This window comes from Netta rufina (genome assembly GCF_964035555.1).
Source record: "Netta rufina genome assembly, chromosome: 14".
Classification (NCBI taxonomy): domain Eukaryota; kingdom Metazoa; phylum Chordata; class Aves; order Anseriformes; family Anatidae; genus Netta; species Netta rufina.
This window is the reverse complement of record NC_140137.1, coordinates 17,828,353-17,846,641: the sequence shown is the minus strand read 5'-3', so window position 1 is coordinate 17,846,641 and position 18,289 is coordinate 17,828,353. Positions and strand designations below refer to the sequence as shown.

Sequence of the window (18,289 nt, the reverse complement as noted above, 5' to 3'; positions counted from 1 at the left end):
AGGAAACTCGGGACAAGGGCTGTGTGGAGGGAAAATGTTCATCAGGAGAGCTGTGTTGGTGGCTGGGGAAGGATGGCTCCTTGCTCCTAAACCTCCTGAGAAAGCTTGCTGCCTTGCAGTGTCAGTTCTCATGCGTGTGCCTCACCTCAAGGGTGTTTTCACTGAGGTGGGAGCACGGTGTGGGGTTGATACCCCTGAAGGGCAGGTTCCTGAGCTGCGGGGTGGCTACGAGCACCCGTGGCAGCCCCATCCCAAAGGCCACCGCCTGCTGAAGCGGGGCTGTGGCACGAGCTGTGGTAAAAAGCTGATTTTGGCCTTTTGGGCTGGATAAAATCCCCGGTCATTGCTCCGTGAGCACACGGCAGCGGGACGAGGGCGACATTTGGGGCGCTTCGTTAGGTCTCTTGTGGTGTTTTTTTGTGACCTCCCAAAACCACGAACTCAGTGCACCGCAACACACGCAGCCAAACACCCTGCTTCAGGGGCTGGCTGCGAACTGGGTCAGGACCTCGAAGCCTCCACCTGCAGCGAGGGCGCTGAGAAAAAATGAGGCAAAAAACCCCAAAACCTGAGGTGAGGCCGGGCAGCCCCCCCCCCTCCGCAGCAGCGCAGTGGGAGCTTCCCCCTCCCCACCCCCCCACAAGGGCGGAATGGACCGGGCCGAGCGCTCCCCCCACCCCTCCCTCCCCGCCTCCAGCGTGACGTCACGGCCCGGCGGCAGGGGCCCGCCCCCCGCGGAGGGAGACGCCATTGCGGGTTGTTTGTGCGGGCGGCGGCGGGAGGCGGTGCTGCGGCCCGGGGGGAGCGTGTTCCGCCGCCACCATGTCCACCCCGGCCCGGCGCCGGCTGATGCGAGACTTCAAGAGGTGAGGGGGGGGGGCACAGGGCTTGGGGGGGGGGGGGGGGGGGGGGCACGGGGTGTCGCCTGCTTCCCTCTCAGCCGCTGTCCACCCCCCCTTGGGGTTGGGGGGGCGCCCGGTGGCTGGGGCTGAGGGGATTCTGAGGGGGTTCTGAGGGGATTGGGGCGCCCCGGGTTCTGGGGTCCCCTCAGGTTGGGGGGTGTCCCCCCCCCTCAGGTTCTGCCCCCCCCCTTCAGTTCTGGGCCCCCCCGCCTCAGTTCTGGGCCCCCCCATCGAATATTTGCCCTCCCCTTCTTCAAGTTCTAGGGTCCCCCCCTCAGGTTCTGGGTCCCCCCCCTTCAAGTTCTGGGGTCCCCCCCTTAACTTTCCCCCTCCCCCTCAGGTTCTGGGCTCCCTCTCAAGTTCTGGGTCCCCCCCTTCAAGTTCTGCCCCCCCTCAGGTTCTGGGGTCCCCCCCTCAAGTCCTGCCCCCCCCCTTAGTTCTGGGGTCCCCCCCTCAGCCCTGGACCCCCCATTCCTATGCGCTGAGACCACCCCAGAGCCGGGGGGCGCAGGGCCGGGTGCCCCCCAGCCCAGCCCAGTTTCCCCCCTCAGCACCAGCAGGGACCCAGCGCCGTGCTCATTAGCAGTGGTAATTAGCTGGAGGCTTTTAAATGGCCATGGCTGCCCCAGCGGGGCAACTTTACTTCCCCTCTGCCATGTAAATACGGCCCTAACGCATGGAAAGTCGCCGTGTGGTTTGGGCTGGGTTTTTTTTGGGGGTAAACTTCAGGGTGTGCGGTGTGATTCCTGCGGGCTGGAGCGGCTCCTGGGCTGCTGGAGGTGAGTCAGCTGTGATAGCGTGGCTTTTTTTAGCGGAGCTGTGTTACACCAGGGCCTGAAAATACACGGGTAAACAGTTGACGTGTATTGTGTGGAGCTGAGCTGCGTGGCTGGCGGAGCTGCAGGGCCAAAAGCCCCAGTCGATCCGAAAAGTTGGGATTTGTGAGGTGCAGGCCCTGCTTCTTGGGCTTTATTCGGGTGTTATTCGTTGTTTAGTGGTCCTCGATTCCCATTCGAATCACAGCAGGATACTCGATGTTTTTTAATGTTATTAGGCTGCACAGGTGACCAAAAATCAGTGGTTCCTTCAGGGAGAAGGACTAGGTGGTGTTTCAGGACAGCAGTCAGACTTTTTTTATGATTTTGTGGCCTCAGAAGGACTGGCTTGATAATTTTGAAATTAAGGTGGAAGAGACTGAAGCCATGGAGGAGTTTAACCAAGTGAGCACAGCGAAACATGGAACACGTGCACGTTTGTTTATTGAATATTTGATCACTTTAATACCCCAAAATGTACTCAGCTTTCTCATGTCAGCGCTTTACTTCTCTCCTTCCTACCCCTAAGTTATATTTTTATTTAGCCCTATGGTACTCTTACCTCATACTAAAAAACAGACTGTGCGCCGTGAACTGTGATTCACTTTGTTAAATATAAACTCCTCCTGCATGCTGCAATTGTCAGGAGTCGTGGAGGGAGAGCAGTCCAGCAGATCCTGGATCCTCCGATTTCACTAAACCATCGGAGAGAAAGGTTATTTTTAAAATAATATTTATTTGCTGCTGGAAAAGGGGCTGCAAATACATTTCCCCTAACTCTTAAAAGCTTCCAGGCCCTGTTTGGATCAATTCAGCCTCCAGTCTTTGCCACAACCCCTCGGGAGCCAGCCCTTTTGGCAGCAGGGTGCCGACGAGCTTTTAGAATCGATCCCAAACCCGGAGCCATCCTTCGGCCCCGCTGGTTGGGCTGAGCTCTCCGGCAGCGTCACTGGCACGCGGGCTGGCACGGGAGAGGTCCCGCTCCTGCTCCTGCCCAAAATAGTAGGTGGTTTGTGCTGCGGGTATGGAGCTGAACGGCCTGTGCTCGCAGCAGGGATGTAAACACAGCTCAGCAATCCCGGCTGCGCGCTCAGCGTTACCCAAGAGGATGGGCAGAAGGAGGGCGTCTGGTTCTGGGAGCTGTCAGCTTTCAGCGTGCTTTTCCTAGGCCAAGGGTTAAGGAACTAAACAGCATTTAAATGCTTCCACTAGTGACTTAGGGACAGGTGTTTACCTTTGTTGAGCTGGTGGCAGGGAACAGCGCGCAGGTTTTCCCCTCGCTCCCTCTTCCCTTTCGAAGCGGGCAGCTTGCCAGCCAGAACAGCCTCACGCCACATGTAGCCGCATCGTGCGCAGATCTGGGGATGCAGAAGAAGTTGAGCTGTCGGCGCTCTGCCCTTGGTTCCTGCAAGCGTGCCCTGCAAATATCACTGCGTGGTGTTCAGCCCCTGCTTCTGGCTGGAACTTGTGCTCTTCTGCGTTGTGGCAGCCAGCAGCAGTCGCTCTTTCATAACTTAGTGGGTAGTACCATCAATCCCAGCTATGGGGCTTTAAATTACTCTTACAGTTGATGCTCTTCTCCCTGAGCACTGAATTTATCCTGCTGGGCAGGCGCAGTGTGTTGGTGTAATGCCTGAGACACTCCTGGTGTGCATCACCTCGTGGTTCTGTATTTGGATCGTTGCTCCTCTGCACGTAACACTTTGGGTACTCGCTAAGTTGGGATGAGAGAAAATTCCTAAAAAGTGGCTGTTATGATCAAATTATGCTTGCAGGTGGAGGTATTTCACTTACGTAAGCCTTGTTCTATCTTTGTCATCCTTAGGTTGCAAGAAGACCCTCCTGTGGGTGTCAGTGGTGCACCGTCTGAGAATAATATAATGCAGTGGAATGCAGTTATATTTGGGTAAGAGCTTTTGGTCGCTACGAAGTCCTACATCAAAAGGCTAATAAAACCTGTTTCTTGGGTTGGTTTCTGTTTGTTTTATGATGCTGTCTTTGTTTTGTGGATGTGCACTCAGGAAACTTTAAAAATAAATAAATAAAAAACCAACCAAGTGTGCTGCCCCAGTGAAAATTTGTTTTCAGGGGGTTATAAAGAATGCCTAAGAAAGGCGGTGAACAATTTTAATTCTTTCCTTTTGTTGAATAATGTTTGCCTGTGTTTTAATGAATAGATTGTAGAGGAATTGGGTTATGAAAAAGCAGGCTTGCTCTTTAAAAGTACATAAGAGCACCACATGTTCTTGGCTATTAAATCCAGATGTATTAGCAGTGATTGGACCGATTCCCAGGAGAATGAGGTACAGGTTCTATTATATTTATCTCTTAGAGGTCCCCTCCTGTAGGGTGTATCTTACATTCTTTCGTAAAAATGAAGTCAGCTTGCCAGCAGCTTGCTCATTAGTTCAGCTCTAGCCTTACGCGTGGCACATGTGTCGTTGGGGATGATGAGGCAGTGGGTATCTGGACTTGCAGATTGATGTGGGAAAGTGCTAATTAAGACAGAGTTCCCAGAAATTGCCTCCGGATGTTTCTCTAAATATTTACATGATTGCATCCACTTCTATCTTGAAGAGGATGAGGAAGAAAATATATATTTATTGTGCATGTTTAGAAGTAATGATCGTTATTAACCAGTTTATTTTTAAACCTTTCAGGCCAGAAGGGACACCTTTTGAAGATGGTAAGCAGCTAACTTTTGTTCCTTCCGTCATTCTTGTAAATCTTGCCAGTGTTAACGCTGCTCTGCTTTGAGGAATAATAGATGTTAGAGAAGTTGGAACAAGCTAAGCAAGGGAAAAGAGTGAAGGAGTAAGGTCTTGTTGGCCCTGAAAATACCGTATTTTGCTGGAAGTGGTGTCCATTCAGAGCTGTGAAGCACTGCTCACATCGAGGCTTGTTCAGACACAGAACGCTCAAACTTTTAGTGAGGGAAGTTGGCCCAGTGCTGCCAGATGTTTTCACATCTCTGCAGATAAGCTCAGCAAGAGAGCTGAGCAGGATGCTTTTCTGGTTCTGTCTTTGTAGCGTGCTTGATTCATCTCTGCTCTTCTAACTAAGAGCAGGTGAAAAATCTTGAATTGCTCTGAATATAGAACTTGGGGAGGGGAGGGGGAATACCCGCTCCGTATGTAAACAGGGAAGTTGCTGTGTAATGAGCCTCCTGTAAGCATATGAGGGGTAATGAGTTTAATAATTGTAGTATTACTGCAGTAATCAGCAGCAGATGGGGTTTTCTCTGTGTTGGGTTGGAGGAGTTACAGTGAGTTATTCACTGATCCATAATAAAGGTTTTCAGTGAATCAGCCATGAGCTCCAAAGGCTGGGATTGCTGATTATGAAATTCCAGGGTTTCTTTGCTGGCACCACGTTGTCTTCTTAATGAAACACCTTAAAGTCACCGTAGTCCATAGAGCAGGCATATTCGGTCACAGGAACAGGAAGGAGGGCAGGGGGATAATTGTTGGACCTAGCTGCTGCTGCTGTTACTGCCATTACCAAGTAGGATTTCCACAGTTCCGTTATCTCTTGAAACATCTGAAAAGAAACCAGACTCAATGTGGTTTGTTTGTATAATGGTGGGAAAAAATACTGATTGTGGAGCATGTGAATTAACTTGCATAGTATGTTCCTGGAGGGTTTTTGGTTTTTTAATCACCTGATTGTGTTTATGTTTGTTTGGACAGGTACTTTTAAACTAGTAATAGAATTTTCAGAAGAATATCCAAATAAACCTCCGACTGTTAGGTTTTTATCAAAAATGTTCCATCCGAATGGTGAGTAAATCATTTTTATTTAGCCCTAACACCCATTAAATATTACGGTGCAGTCATGTATTCTGCAAAGCTCCAGGATGCTCAGCAGCTCTCTCTCTCAATCCACCACCACCTCCTAAGTAGATGTCTAAGGCAGTAGCTGCTTGATGAAAAAATCGAGAATTATGGTGCTGTTAGGAAGCAGCCATCCATTTTTTTCCAATCAATACATACCAACGCGTGCAAGCACTGTCAGCAGGAGCTGTGCTGAGGCTGGCACAAAGGGGGAGTCCTGCTGCAGATCCCTGCCCCCTTCCATTTTACAGCACTCCTGTCTGTGCAGACACATCTCGAGTTGAAGCAGGGAACTGACCAAGCCCAACGTTACCCATTTCTGTCAGGTGAGGTTTCAGCCAAGTCAGTGCCTTCCTGGGCTTCCCTGTGCCAAGCAGTGCCAGCACAGGAGGCAGGGGAGAGCAGAGGGAAAGGGGCTGACCCTGCCTCAGTCGTGAGGGCAGCCTGAGAGAGAGTGCTGTGGTTCCTCCTGCAGCTCTTCACGGGTTTCATCCAGTTGTTGGATGCATCCAACAGGGTGTGCAAGTTGGCATGACAAATCGCAGCTTCTTACAAGCTTCTGTGCTCAGACTCCTGATAGCTATGCAGGCAGAAGTAGAACTTTGGGCAAGCTTTTCAGTATTTTCTGTTGTCTGCCTTAGCATCTCTCCTGCTGAGTGCAGAGTGTGTGAAAACAGAGAGCAGAGCTCCCCATTCAGCGCGTGGTGACTGCGAGAGCCTCGGCTGGTGCAGTGCATCCCGTGCCTGCAGCAAATGTCTCTGCTCGCTGGGAGGCATTACAGCAGTTTGATTCTGGGCTGGTCACACAGGAGGAGCAAGAAGCTGGGTCTGGGTCTACCAATTCTTGTGTCAGTGCTGTCATCGTTGGCCCTTCCTCCTTTTCCTCTGAAGCGTTTCGTTTCTTCCAGCAATCTATCTCCTTCAAAATACAGGGTGTCAAGCCAGATGGGAGTGTCAGGCATAACTGCTATGCTCTGTCCTAACGCATTAATTTAAACACAGGCTGAAGTGATACAGTAATTAATTCCTTGAATGGTATTTAATGAAATAAATGTAAAATAAATTTGATCATTTCTAAGTGGTATCTGTGTTGTATTCACAGTTTATGCGGATGGTAGCATATGTTTAGATATTCTTCAGAATCGATGGAGTCCAACATACGATGTTTCATCTATTTTAACTTCAATTCAGGTAAGTTTGCATCTCTTTAACAATTATGTTGTATTATGCCACTAAGCATGTGTAAGTCTTAGTCTCTATTCCAGAATACACAGCTCAGTGGTGTGGCTAGTGGGTGTCTGTATCACGGAACTTCAAATACCTGCAGACTAAGCAGTAGCTTTTTAGGTCAAATAAAGACAAAGGTGCTGACCTAGGTAATTTACTGATCTTGACCTACAAAACTGCCAGTGGTTATTTTTACAGGAAAACAGTTACTGGTTTGGATTCATTTTTAACTGTTTTCAGCCAAGATAAGCAAGCAGTTGTAATATTTGTATAAAGTTTGAAATATTGCAACCTTTTCACAAAGCCTTGGCTCGTGAGTTCCTCAAGGTGACAGTATTGCTGAAATCTACTTAATTTGGAATAAGTAAAAAGGGTGTAGCATGGCAAAAATGTTTTCTTTTCTCCTGGGTGATTGGTTTTATTTTTCTACTGTGAAGTTGAGGTGGTATCTCAAGCCCCTCTTTAGTCCTGAATGATGTTAGTGGTGTAATGGCCAAATAATCAATTAGCATCATACTGCTAAACCTTGGATTTGCAGGTTATAAGTTGTTTGTTTGTTTTTTTTTTTCCTTGTTCTAAAATGTGCTGGTTTGTCTCACTTTTTGTTCTCTCCTTCTTACAGTCTCTGCTTGATGAACCTAACCCAAACAGTCCGGCGAACAGCCAGGCAGCACAACTTTATCAGGAGAACAAACGTGAATACGAGAAAAGAGTTTCAGCTATTGTCGAACAAAGTTGGAATGACTCGTAACAGCTGCTTCGTTCCTCTCCATCCTCATAATCATTATGTACAATTTAACTCTCAATAGAAAGGCTACCAGAAATTTCAAGTGCCACAGCTCTAAGAATTTGCATAAAAACTCATCTGCAAACAGAATTAAGCCCTCCAGTTTAGGAAACGTAAAAGCTTGTGTATCTTGATTAACGTACTTTTTATTGCATGGTATGAACTAAGTTATTGCTACATAAATTTGTAATATATCCTGTTTGTATTTTTTTTCCAAGTGTATAATGTTGGTGTGGAGTTTTCATGACAGAATATACACATTTTGTAAATCTGTACTTTTTCAAATATTGAATGCCTTATTTTTGAATTCTTTAGATTTTTAAATTGGAGAAAAGCACTTAACAAAGTTTTTATATATAAATATTTCATGTAAAACTGTTAAATACATAACCTCAGTGCAAGACATCCTTCTCTCCTTCTGTATCTCTGTCCAAGGGCTCATTTTCAGTCTGTTTTCCCTTTTGCTACATGCTGATTATGCCATGCACCTTACAAACAGAAGTTAATCCATGCTATCGTTGTCTTCGCTGTGGATATCTCCACTCCTAAGACTGTTTGACGTGGTTCTGTGTGTCCTCAGTTGTATGAGGAAGAGTCTTGGTAGCTGCCACCTTAGAGGGGACAAACAGATGTAACCCAAAACCAACAGCAGAGCTGCAACAGCCCCATTGCAGGCTTCAGTAATAGTGCAGCACCCTTTATTTTTCAGGGAGATTCTATTTTACCAAGCTGTAAAGTATTCTTATCTAAATATGTCCTATATTCATATATTCACTGTAATATAGTCTTGAGTATCTTCTAATTAAACAGGTGTCCCATTAGTTTCCAATGGAAAGGGGAAAAATGAATCACCAACAGCAGAGAACATGACTGTAGATTTACTGGAATTATTCTTTGGAACCTGGCATCACATCTGCTTCACAGAGGTGCCAAATATCCTGAAGTTGCCAATTTTAAAGAAGTTTGGTTTTGTCTCTGTAAATGTTGATATGCTGATTTCTTCCTTTATTCTGTAAACCGCAGCAGGTGTTTATAGTACCAAATTAGGCCTTTTTATCCTTCCAGCAATGAAATTGTAATCCCTTTGTCGTAATTCCAGCCAGCATTACCTATGTATTAAAACTCTCAAATCCCGTACAAAAAAAAAAAAAAAAAAAAAAATGCAGCTCAATGAAAAGCGATGAAAATTTATTTCAGCTGGAGGAAAAAAAATATTTATTATTAGCGAAAGCTATTTTGTGTAAATGCAATGGAACAGGAATATCAATTTGTACCTCACCTGCTCCTGAAGTTGTATGATTTATCGGAGCAGCACTATTAATTATAAACACCGCACTTGGAATGCTTTTTAAACTGTTCTGTGTTGGGAGCTTGTGGAGCAAAAGCGTCGCTCCTTAGAATCTCAGAAGTTTTAGAAAATTGCAGTTAGTTGTAGAGGCTTCAAAGTATTAGCACTAATACTACACTAAAATCTTGAAAAGTCACTTTTAAGTCAGGGAATTTACGTTTAAAAGATCTTGAAGCTCTAATTGGTAACAGAGCCCCCAGAGGACCCAGTTTGCCTTTTTGTAGCAGTGCTATGGAACAGTGGTAAGTAACATAAACCAGCATCGAGGCAAAGATGTTTACAAATCTAATACCAAAAAGGTTACTGTTTCTAAGAATTAGTCTAAATTCTGAGTATTTTTCTCACTTTAACCTCCCATTTCAGTCCTTATTTTTGTTTCTTTGATGCGTGTGAGAAGAGATTTGCATTCAAGCTAATTCACATCGATTTGGTCGTTCCTGTGCAGCTCAGCCTGCTCACAGACCGATGAAGCTCAGGACGTTTGGTTTTGTGGGGGTGTTTCTGAGACAGAACCGGGGCAGGAGGGGGTTTGATCAGGGACCAGTGCCACAAACTGGGCTGCCCCGAGCTGTGCAACCACACACACACTTTGGGGGCTGAGGCGCCTTCTCGGAGGGGGTGCGGCAGGGACTGAGAGACCGCAGAGCCCCCCGTGGAGGCTGTGGGGCATTAACCGAGCCCCTCACGGAGCTCAAATTAAGAGAAATCCCAATTAAAAACACGGGAATTGGAGCCCCGCGGCCCCAGGCCGCTGGCGGCAGGAAGGGGGCGGTGCAGGCCCCGGAAGCGCTCCCCGGGCGGCCTCCTCTGCCCTGGCGGAGCGGGGCGGGGCCGCCCCCCCCCCCCCCCGTGTGATTTAGGGGTTAATTAGGCGGTGTAATTATGGCACCGCAGCGTTAGGACGGCGGGGTTAATTCTGACATGTGCTCATGGCCGTGGCTGTGGGGGCACGGCGCCTCATAGGGCTTTAGCTCTGACAGCAAGCAGTGCACAAACATGTTTACCCTGTGGGTTCCCAAATACAGACCCCAAACCCCTCTGAAATCTTATTTAATTACCCACCCTGGTGCTGCTGTGACACGCTGCGACACGCTGTGACACACACACATACACACACACACACACACCCGTCCCTCACCAATTTTGCAGGTGTACAGGCAGAGGCATTGGGATTTGGCTGTGGGCAGCCTGCCCTAGCAGTTGGCAACCCTGCTTAGAGCAGGGGGGTGAAATCGGGTGATTTTGGGGCCCTTTTGCACCCAGGCCAGCCCATATTTCCATGGTTTAGCTGCCCTGTGTGCCTGGGGGCAGCCCAGGTGGGGGCTTTGCCATAGCCGGGCTCCGAGCAACGCTGCCTCCTGCGTGGTGGCACAGCCGAGCATCACCTACTAACACCCTGACACCGCTTCCTCCAGGTCTTGGTTCCCCAAAAGGTTTCTCACCCAAACCCAGTCCCAAAACTCCAATCTCTGTGAGTGTGATTAACGCGCTCGTGTGCGCGGCCCCGTCGGGATTCCTCGGGCTGTGGGTAATGGCAGTGTCGAGCCCCTGGGCTGTGAGACGTGAAGGGATCGCAGCTTGAGGTGGTGTGTCTGAGGCTTCTTCGTGGGAGGTTTTGTATTAATAGCCAATTAATTCGGTGTGTCAAACAAACAAACCTCTAAATACTTGGAGATTAGGAGCTCCTTAGTAAAAAATTACAGGAAGAAAGGAAGAGCGCCCGGTCGTTATACCGGCATTTAGATACTCAAAGTAAACAGGTAGGAGAATACAGACAGACAGATAGTAAAACACTTTGTGTTTTGCATGTCAAGGTTCTGTGAGAGCTCTGTTGATGTGTACCCAAATGCAGAGGAGAGGAAGAGCCTTATCATCTGGCCAGACTTCCCTACCTAGGGCTCTTATTTGAGGGTTTTACTGTTTGTGGAAACTGTCCCAGGCAAATACTGTGCCTTATTTGTTTAGAGCTGTTTTTTTGGAAGAGGAAAGATGTAATCAGCAGACAATCTGCTATAATGTGTGACTTGGCAAGGAGGCATTCTCCACCTCTCCTTTTGATGGTGCTCCACAGTGCAAAAAAGAATGAAAGGCTCATTGGACTGCAAATGGGAAACGAGTGACCACGAGACTGAAGATTAGCGCGGCTCAGGCATTTGTTTGTATGGTGCCCCAGTTCAGGTCTCTGCTCCAGCCCTCTGCTTTATTTTTTAAGTTTCTGGATAACACCATTATCTGGCCTTCTTTTCCTGTTTTCATTAATCTTTCTACCAGAAGAGCTTCAACAGAGTACAAACTACTTTTGTTCCCCTGGAGCATTAAAGTATTCCCCTGGGAAGTAGGAACATGGGTTCAGAATTCCTCAGGCGAGGAATAAGCTCAGGCTCTTGACTGCTGAAGAAATGCACAAAAAAGAGGATGGTGCTGCTTCCCCTCATGTTAAGAACGCCCTGACTTGGATCCATGAAGACCATGAAGCTCGAGGCTCCAGGCACTCCCCTCTGAGCGTGTAGCCTGCTGCCCTGCTCCAGGCAGCCGAGCATGCTGCTATCAGTTGTGTAGGGTTCTGTTTCAGGGCACCTGACGTGGTCAGGAGGTGTGAACCCGAGCGTTGTGCTACACACTGCTCCGAATCCTCGCTGGGATCCAGCCCTTGGGCCGTACAGAAGGCATGCGGCCACAGCGCTGAGAGATCCAGGATGCCTTCTTTTTGGTTTATTAAAAGCTTTGGGGATAAAAACAGCCAAACCTGGGACGCCAAAGAAGAATTGCGTGTTGTTTCGTGTGTGTGGATGGTTTTGTCAAACATGAGCCTTCACAGTTAATCTCTAGATGCTCTTTTTTTTTATTATTTTTCCCAATCTCCTACATTAAAACAGAGAAATATACAAAAATCTGTTGCCTTGATATTAAAAGACATGGTGTAAGAAGCAAAGGAAAAAGGAGCTAAAGCTAAAAGCAAACAAAAAAGAATATAAAACCATATGTTTCTCTGCTCCTCAGATTGCTCTGAATTCAAAGGACAGAAGTTGTTGTTTTAGAAAATAATGTACCTTGGATTATGCGTGTGTGTATGTACATAGAAGAAAGCTTTTTGAGTTGATTGTTTTAGACTCTTAAAAAAAAAAAAAAAAAAAAAAAAAAAAAAAAAAAAGTAGTAATATTGAAATTAAGTGGATCTTAGGATTTTTTTTGTGTGTGTGTAACATTGTTATTGCACCTTGAGTTTGTCTCATCACAGCTGCCATGAGCAGAGAACAAAAAATGCTCAGAACTTTTTAGACTCTGATAATGACTGTAATTAGCATCACAAGGCTGTGGAAATTGCAATATTCCCTAAAGGTTTCTTGTCATTCTCCTGTGTTTCTGCAGTGGAAATGGAGATATTAAAACAGGGTATCTTCTGTGTTTGGTGCTGTCCCACTACTGATAGTATTCTGGCCTCCATGGATGTGCGAATCCGTTCTTAACACTTGTGTCAGGATCAAATTCCTGTGCGAAAGCTGTATCCTGCCAGAAAGTAAAGACCCTGCTCCTAAACAGCATCCGTTGTTCAGCATCCAAAATGAAGCCTTTTTCTTTATGGTGTGGTCAAAGCACGTAGCGTGGGATTTTCTGAGCGGGTGAAAACGTTAGTAAAAGAAAGCGCATTTTAAAGTCCCAGCATGAGAACGTTTTAATCAGGAGCTCGGTGATGTCATAAAGTAAATTATTTTTACCCTGATGCATGTGCTGGGGCTGGGTCAAGCTGCAGCATAAAGGCAGCATTATGGCATCATGGTGCTGACGGATTTATTGGAGGCCTCGCTGCAGAGGCTGGGCGTGTTGGAGGTGGATGGGCTTCGCCGCCGAGCCTCCACCTGCAGCACGGAGCCATCAGTCCTCAGCCCGCGCCACTGAAAAGCCCTTGTGTTCCTGTCCTTCTTTGTTAAATTTGGGTCATTACCTGCCGTGGTGCATTCATTCCTGAGCTGAATGCTTTTGGCAGCCCCCAATCTGGTGCACATAGCGAGGGCTGAACCCCGGAGCCGGGGGGTGCTGCAGCCCCAGCTGGGGCACGTCCGCTCCCCTGGGGATGGGGCACGGAGGGGAACCCGAAGTGTTCCCGATTTGGCCAGAGCAAGGTCACCACAAGCTTCTGCGACCCACGTTGGTTTTTATCTTCAATAAGCCCTTGCTTACAAATCTCTGAACAGGTCCCGAGTTGAACTCGAGTTCAGTCTCAGCATCGGGTTATTAATAACAGCGTTTGCTGTTGTCACCACCCGTTATTTATTACATATGGTTCGCTTTACTCAGCCTTCGCTGGGTGAGAAGGGAACAGTGTGAGTTGGGCCGTCATCCAGGACCCTGCCACACAAATATCATGTCCAGTAAATGTAAATGTTGCCATGTTTAATACTTCGTGTTATTGCTATTGTGATGGGAGTCGAAGGAATTTGGGTCTGAACTGTGGTACTTCGCACAGACTGAGGCAGATTGTCTTCGATGACTGACCAAAACCGGGAAGAAGACAGAAATGCCATCTCCTTTGAATTAATTATGAACCACACAGCTCTTGCTATTATCTGTTTACACATTATTGGCCTTGTGATGTGCTGGTGAGAGATTTCCTTTCACTGTCTGGTCCAAATGTACTTTAAGTCCAATTTCATTTAAAAGACTGCTCGCTTTACTTGTTGAAAGGGTCATTGTGTTAGTTATTACAGTGTTTTCTTTGTGCTCGCTTTTCCCAAATTCCAGTAACTATTTGGTAGAAAAGTTTGAAAGTGAACTTTTGATGCCTGTGAAAGCTGCTTCATTGACTTTATTGACTCCAGAGCCTGAAGTTCTTTATCCGCGGAGATCTTTAAAAGGACACTAAAAAGTTTCAGCCAAAGCTTATAGAATTTGGTACTTATGGTTAAGTATTATAGGCCCAATGCTGTTCCCATGGAGACCTAAAGGAATTTTTCCATTGAATTAAGTGGTAGCAAAGCGTACCCTTTATTGAGTGGGATAAGGAGTAAACTGGGGAACTCAATTTGTTGTTACCGGGCTTGTTTGTGTGCTTGCTCTTCCGTTGAAAGAAATAAGCAAGGAGAAATTACTGATATTTGCATTGTGATTCATCTGCTTTCTGCTCGCCCTGTGTGTAGATAAGGCTGTGTTTGTGGTTTCAGAGCAATAAATAGCCTGAGAGGCAAAGGCAAAGCTCTCTGTTTCACTCATGGGTCGCACCCACCTCGTGGGGAGGTCAGCAGTGCTGCCCCTGGGCGCCGTCAGCAGGCCCCGGGGTGCTGGGGGCTGAGCACCACCCGCTCGTAATGGCACTCATGTAAATTTATTAAAACAATAACTTATTAGCAGTGTAATCCCAATTACTGACTGCTTCAGGAGTTGTCCCAAGTCCCTGGTGGGCCTGGCCACATCCCTGGTGGGCGCAATGCTCCGAGTGAGGTCTCTGCCTGTGATCATGACACGCCTAGGGCCTCGTCCTGCAACTACTGCCTCTGAAAATCCCTCAGAATTTATTTGGGAAGAGAAAACAGAAGCCTAACGTTGTGCAACATGCTGCTCAATTTTATTTATGTATCTGTTTTTTGGTTGGAACTGTCAGGAAATCCAAGACTACTGAAGTCAACAGATTTCTGATTGATTCGAACGGGTGAGGATTCGGCCTATAATGAAGCCCTTTCATTTTGGGTCACTGTGAGATTTCTCATGTTCCTTTTCAGGGCCGTATGACACATTCACTCCATCCTTGCCTGAAACAAAGGGAAATTATACTATCATAGTCTCCCTTTAAATATTTTCTATTTGACGGCCTACTGAAAAGGCTCCAGAGGCAAATTCTTGGTTTAGAAGTTGCTATTTATGCCTAGACACATCTGAATGTCGTTACGCTATGAATGTTCTGGATTGCTTGCCATTTTCTTTGCAGAGATGTACGAGTCTAGAGAGAGAGTGCGTTATTTTAAATTAACTCGAAGTAGGCTTTAACCGTCTCAGGGTTCTGCTTGTTGCAACTGGCTCCCTTGATAAAAATACATAACGGCACAAGCAGCACCACAAGTAAAATCCGCATGTATTGGTGTTATCAAGCAATGTGAAAATATGTTTGCAGTGCGTGGCGTTGGGCTCTTAGCACACCAGTACTGGAGGTATTACGGCCTCGCAGACCTCTGGTCATGGCCAGGAGCCTGCATGAGCAGAGCCAGCACCGTGGCCTCCTTCCAGGGGCTTTCGGTCCCAGCGTAAGGGAGGTGATGACAGGGACTGCAGTCAGGCACACAAGTAGAAGAAAATAACAAAGTGATAAGAACCGCCAAGGTAGTTGGCTCGCTGTTCCTAATCAATTGTCAAACTTTTTAGTAACTAAATAGACAAGTTTGGCAATTCGTACACTTCATTGGAAAATACATACAATTACAGAGCTGTGCACACCTGAGGAAAGAACCCAGACTGTCCTCAGGATGTTTTCAGCTCCGGAAACAGGCTACACGGTACGGTTTTCATAGAGCAGGTGATTTCCCCTCCACCTCTATTTTTGTGCAGTTCAATAGTTCTAAAAACAATCCCTGAAGTGTTCTGGAGTACCAGAAGTTAAAGTGCTGCACGGTTTGTTCTTTCTTAGAAACTGAACCTTACCAAGCAGACAGCAGTTACAGAGGACCAACACAACAGGCAGCCTCACTCTCATCCCAGCTGTGGCTCTAACAAAGCTCACACCTCTGCATAAAGGATGGACTCCAAACTCCTGTAATTAGCCTGCCGTGGTGTCTTGTGCCTATGTTAACTGAATGTGTTAAATACCGAATTCTCCAGACTTTTCTGAGAAACAGATCCGTGTCAATCACAAGACTTGTTGTCCCTGAATTCAGTGGGGCAGGGCAGGGCTCATGACAGGGTTAAGGAAATGCTGGGCATTTGTGGGTTCAAATCTTCAAGCTGGCACAGCCACAACATGTACAACACAGGACAGTGAGCTGTGGCACCAGGGCAGCTTGGGAACTCGAGAGAGGATTTTGGGCAGCATCTTCAGGGACGTTTCACCTCCAAACCTATTAAAATAGAGGTCAGCTGTATACAGGAGAAGAGGGAAACTCCTCGGTTTTACATCACCACAAAGCGTGCCAAATGTCATTAGATATCTGCGTATCAGTTTATCCAACTTAATTGTCTTGCTGCTGACTGCACGGTTCCATTCATTTTTAAAGGACGCAGAAAACACGTCAAGTGAACGATCAAAGGAGTATTTTACTCTTTTCACATTCAGAGTGTGGAGCCTATGAAACATTTATGCAGGAAATGAAATATTAGGGCCTGACAGCTATCTCCAACGTCACTGCGTAAGCAGGTTATCTGGAGATTTCTAGTACAAACAATCCAGCGCTTTGATGAATACAGGAGCAATGCCATTACAGGAGTTTGGAGGTAGGATTGCACTGGTTCCAGTCACTTCAACAACTCTAATAAAGCCTGAAAATTAACAATCTATTAAAATGGGTGCTGGCAGTGAAATTCACATCTTTCTTCATCACTGTGTTTCTTAACCAAAGAGCAACAGAGCATTTTGTTTTACAGTGTAAATAATATTTGGTTAGCAGGGGGCTAGGGGTATGAGAAACGCGTTGCATGGCAGCCTAGGTCATAGGGAATTTTGCAAGTAGATCAGGAAAATGTTGCGGTCCTACATGGAGCTTGGTGGTCATAGCTTTGTGTTCATCGTTGGTTTTGTGTATGCAGTTTGTCTGGGATTTTGACACTATTTCACTCAGCATTGTCATCAAAACGATGGAGACCCTCTCCGTTAGCTTAAGTGGTTTGGAGCTCTGAGACCTCCAACAGTAATTACATTGCTTCAAACGTCAAGATCTTCAGAAGCACATCACTTCTGCTGATATAAACCTAAGCAGCTTAGGCGATATAAACCTAAGTCGCTTAATAGCTTCGCGATGCCATATAACATACTGGGAATCTCCCCGTGCAGAGAATCTGATAGGGGAAATCTGAGTCACGGTGACAGCTTTACCAAACAGGAAGGCAGCGAAGTGAAGTGAGCGTGCGGGGAGCTCGGAGTAGGTGAGCTGCTGCTCTGCTATTTATAGAGGCGCCGAGAGGCTCGGAGACAGCAGCTCCAGGCGGGGACACTGCCGGGTGCTCCACGGAAATTATTCCTCTTCAGAGCTGCAAGAGAGACAGAATTTGTAGCTGGCATAGCCTCAGAGTGCCCTGATTGTACAAACACATGGACGTGCCACAAAGGCGGCTTTTGATGAGAGCCTGGAGCGTAGCACGTTTTAGCCACGCGGACTGCTCAATTTTATCTGTCTGTTCCCTTGCGAGCTTGTTTTATTTCAACAGCGAAAGAATGAAATGATGCCGTGCATCTTTTGAACCGTCTGAGCCTTTCCACCACCAGCAGTTTCCTCTCGTTATTACAGGCTGCAATTCCAGAACTAATCTGGCCCGGTTTATTCACTGCAAGATTCTCTTGTCGACCAATTCGGAAACTGGGGTTATGGGACGTGAACACAGGGACATTCTCTTTGTGCAGGACTTTGGTAATTAAAGAACCCAGGTGTATCCCACTGACCACCAGCAGCCTGAAGCATTGCTGGTGGGTGCTGGCCCCTCCAGTGGGGCTCTGGTGGTCCCTGTGCCTCCGTCCCTTCAGTCAGAGAGCCATACGTCCAATTTTCCTGATAGAAGGGAAAAAATCCAGTTAAAAGAAGCTATAAACAGACGTTATAATCCTGCTTCCAGGTTGGAAGTCTTGTCATGAAATATTTTCTCATGAAACATTTTCTCCTAAGACATTTCCCATCTTTCTGTCAGAAGGAAAAAAAAATAAAAAACACATTTCTATCCCTAAAGTCAATGAATCTCGCTCTGCCTCCGGCTAGAGCCGTGTGTCCATCAAAGGCCGGGATCAATGTCATGCTTGTTTCATGGATTCTGAATTGAGGACTTAGGGCCCGGCTCTGCGAGTCTGCCTGGCCTTAAATCCTGATGAGTTCTCCGAGCGCTGAAGGAGCTCATCACCTCGGAGGATCAGGCAGGTATTGAAGGCAGTGGAGCCGCTCTGAAGCCCATGTCACACGCTTAGAAAGGTCAGTTACATATTTACAAAAGCCCATCAGAGCCGAATTGTGCCCTGATTGAGATTACGCTGGGAGCCAGGCATGTGACCGTGTTGCTGTTTGCGTTATTCCCCGAGAAGGTAAAATTCAGGCGTTTATTTTCCCTGTTTTCACACAACACAAAGCTAGCAGGCTGATTTGTATTCAACTGCTGCATATTGAGGCTGGTCATCAGTCTTGTAAATGGTAGATAGGAGGAACAGCTACAGCAGAGAAATATTTCCCCTGTTTTAGCAGCGATTCCAGCTGTAGCCC

At 46.9% G+C, this 18,289-nt stretch overlaps 1 protein-coding gene across 1 annotated transcript; it reads left to right on the top strand.

Moving 5' to 3' along the window:
• Positions 1 to 721: 721 nt before the first annotated feature.
• Positions 722 to 7,969, top strand: UBE2B (ubiquitin conjugating enzyme E2 B). The gene is made up of 6 exons (XM_084295185.1): positions 722 to 866; positions 3,543 to 3,623; positions 4,378 to 4,403; positions 5,407 to 5,496; positions 6,653 to 6,741; positions 7,400 to 7,969. The coding sequence occupies exons 1-6, from the start codon at positions 823 to 825 to the stop codon at positions 7,526 to 7,528; spliced, it is 459 nt and encodes a 152-aa protein (XP_084151311.1). The 5' UTR covers positions 722 to 822; the 3' UTR covers positions 7,529 to 7,969.
• Positions 7,970 to 18,289: the final 10,320 nt, after the last annotated feature.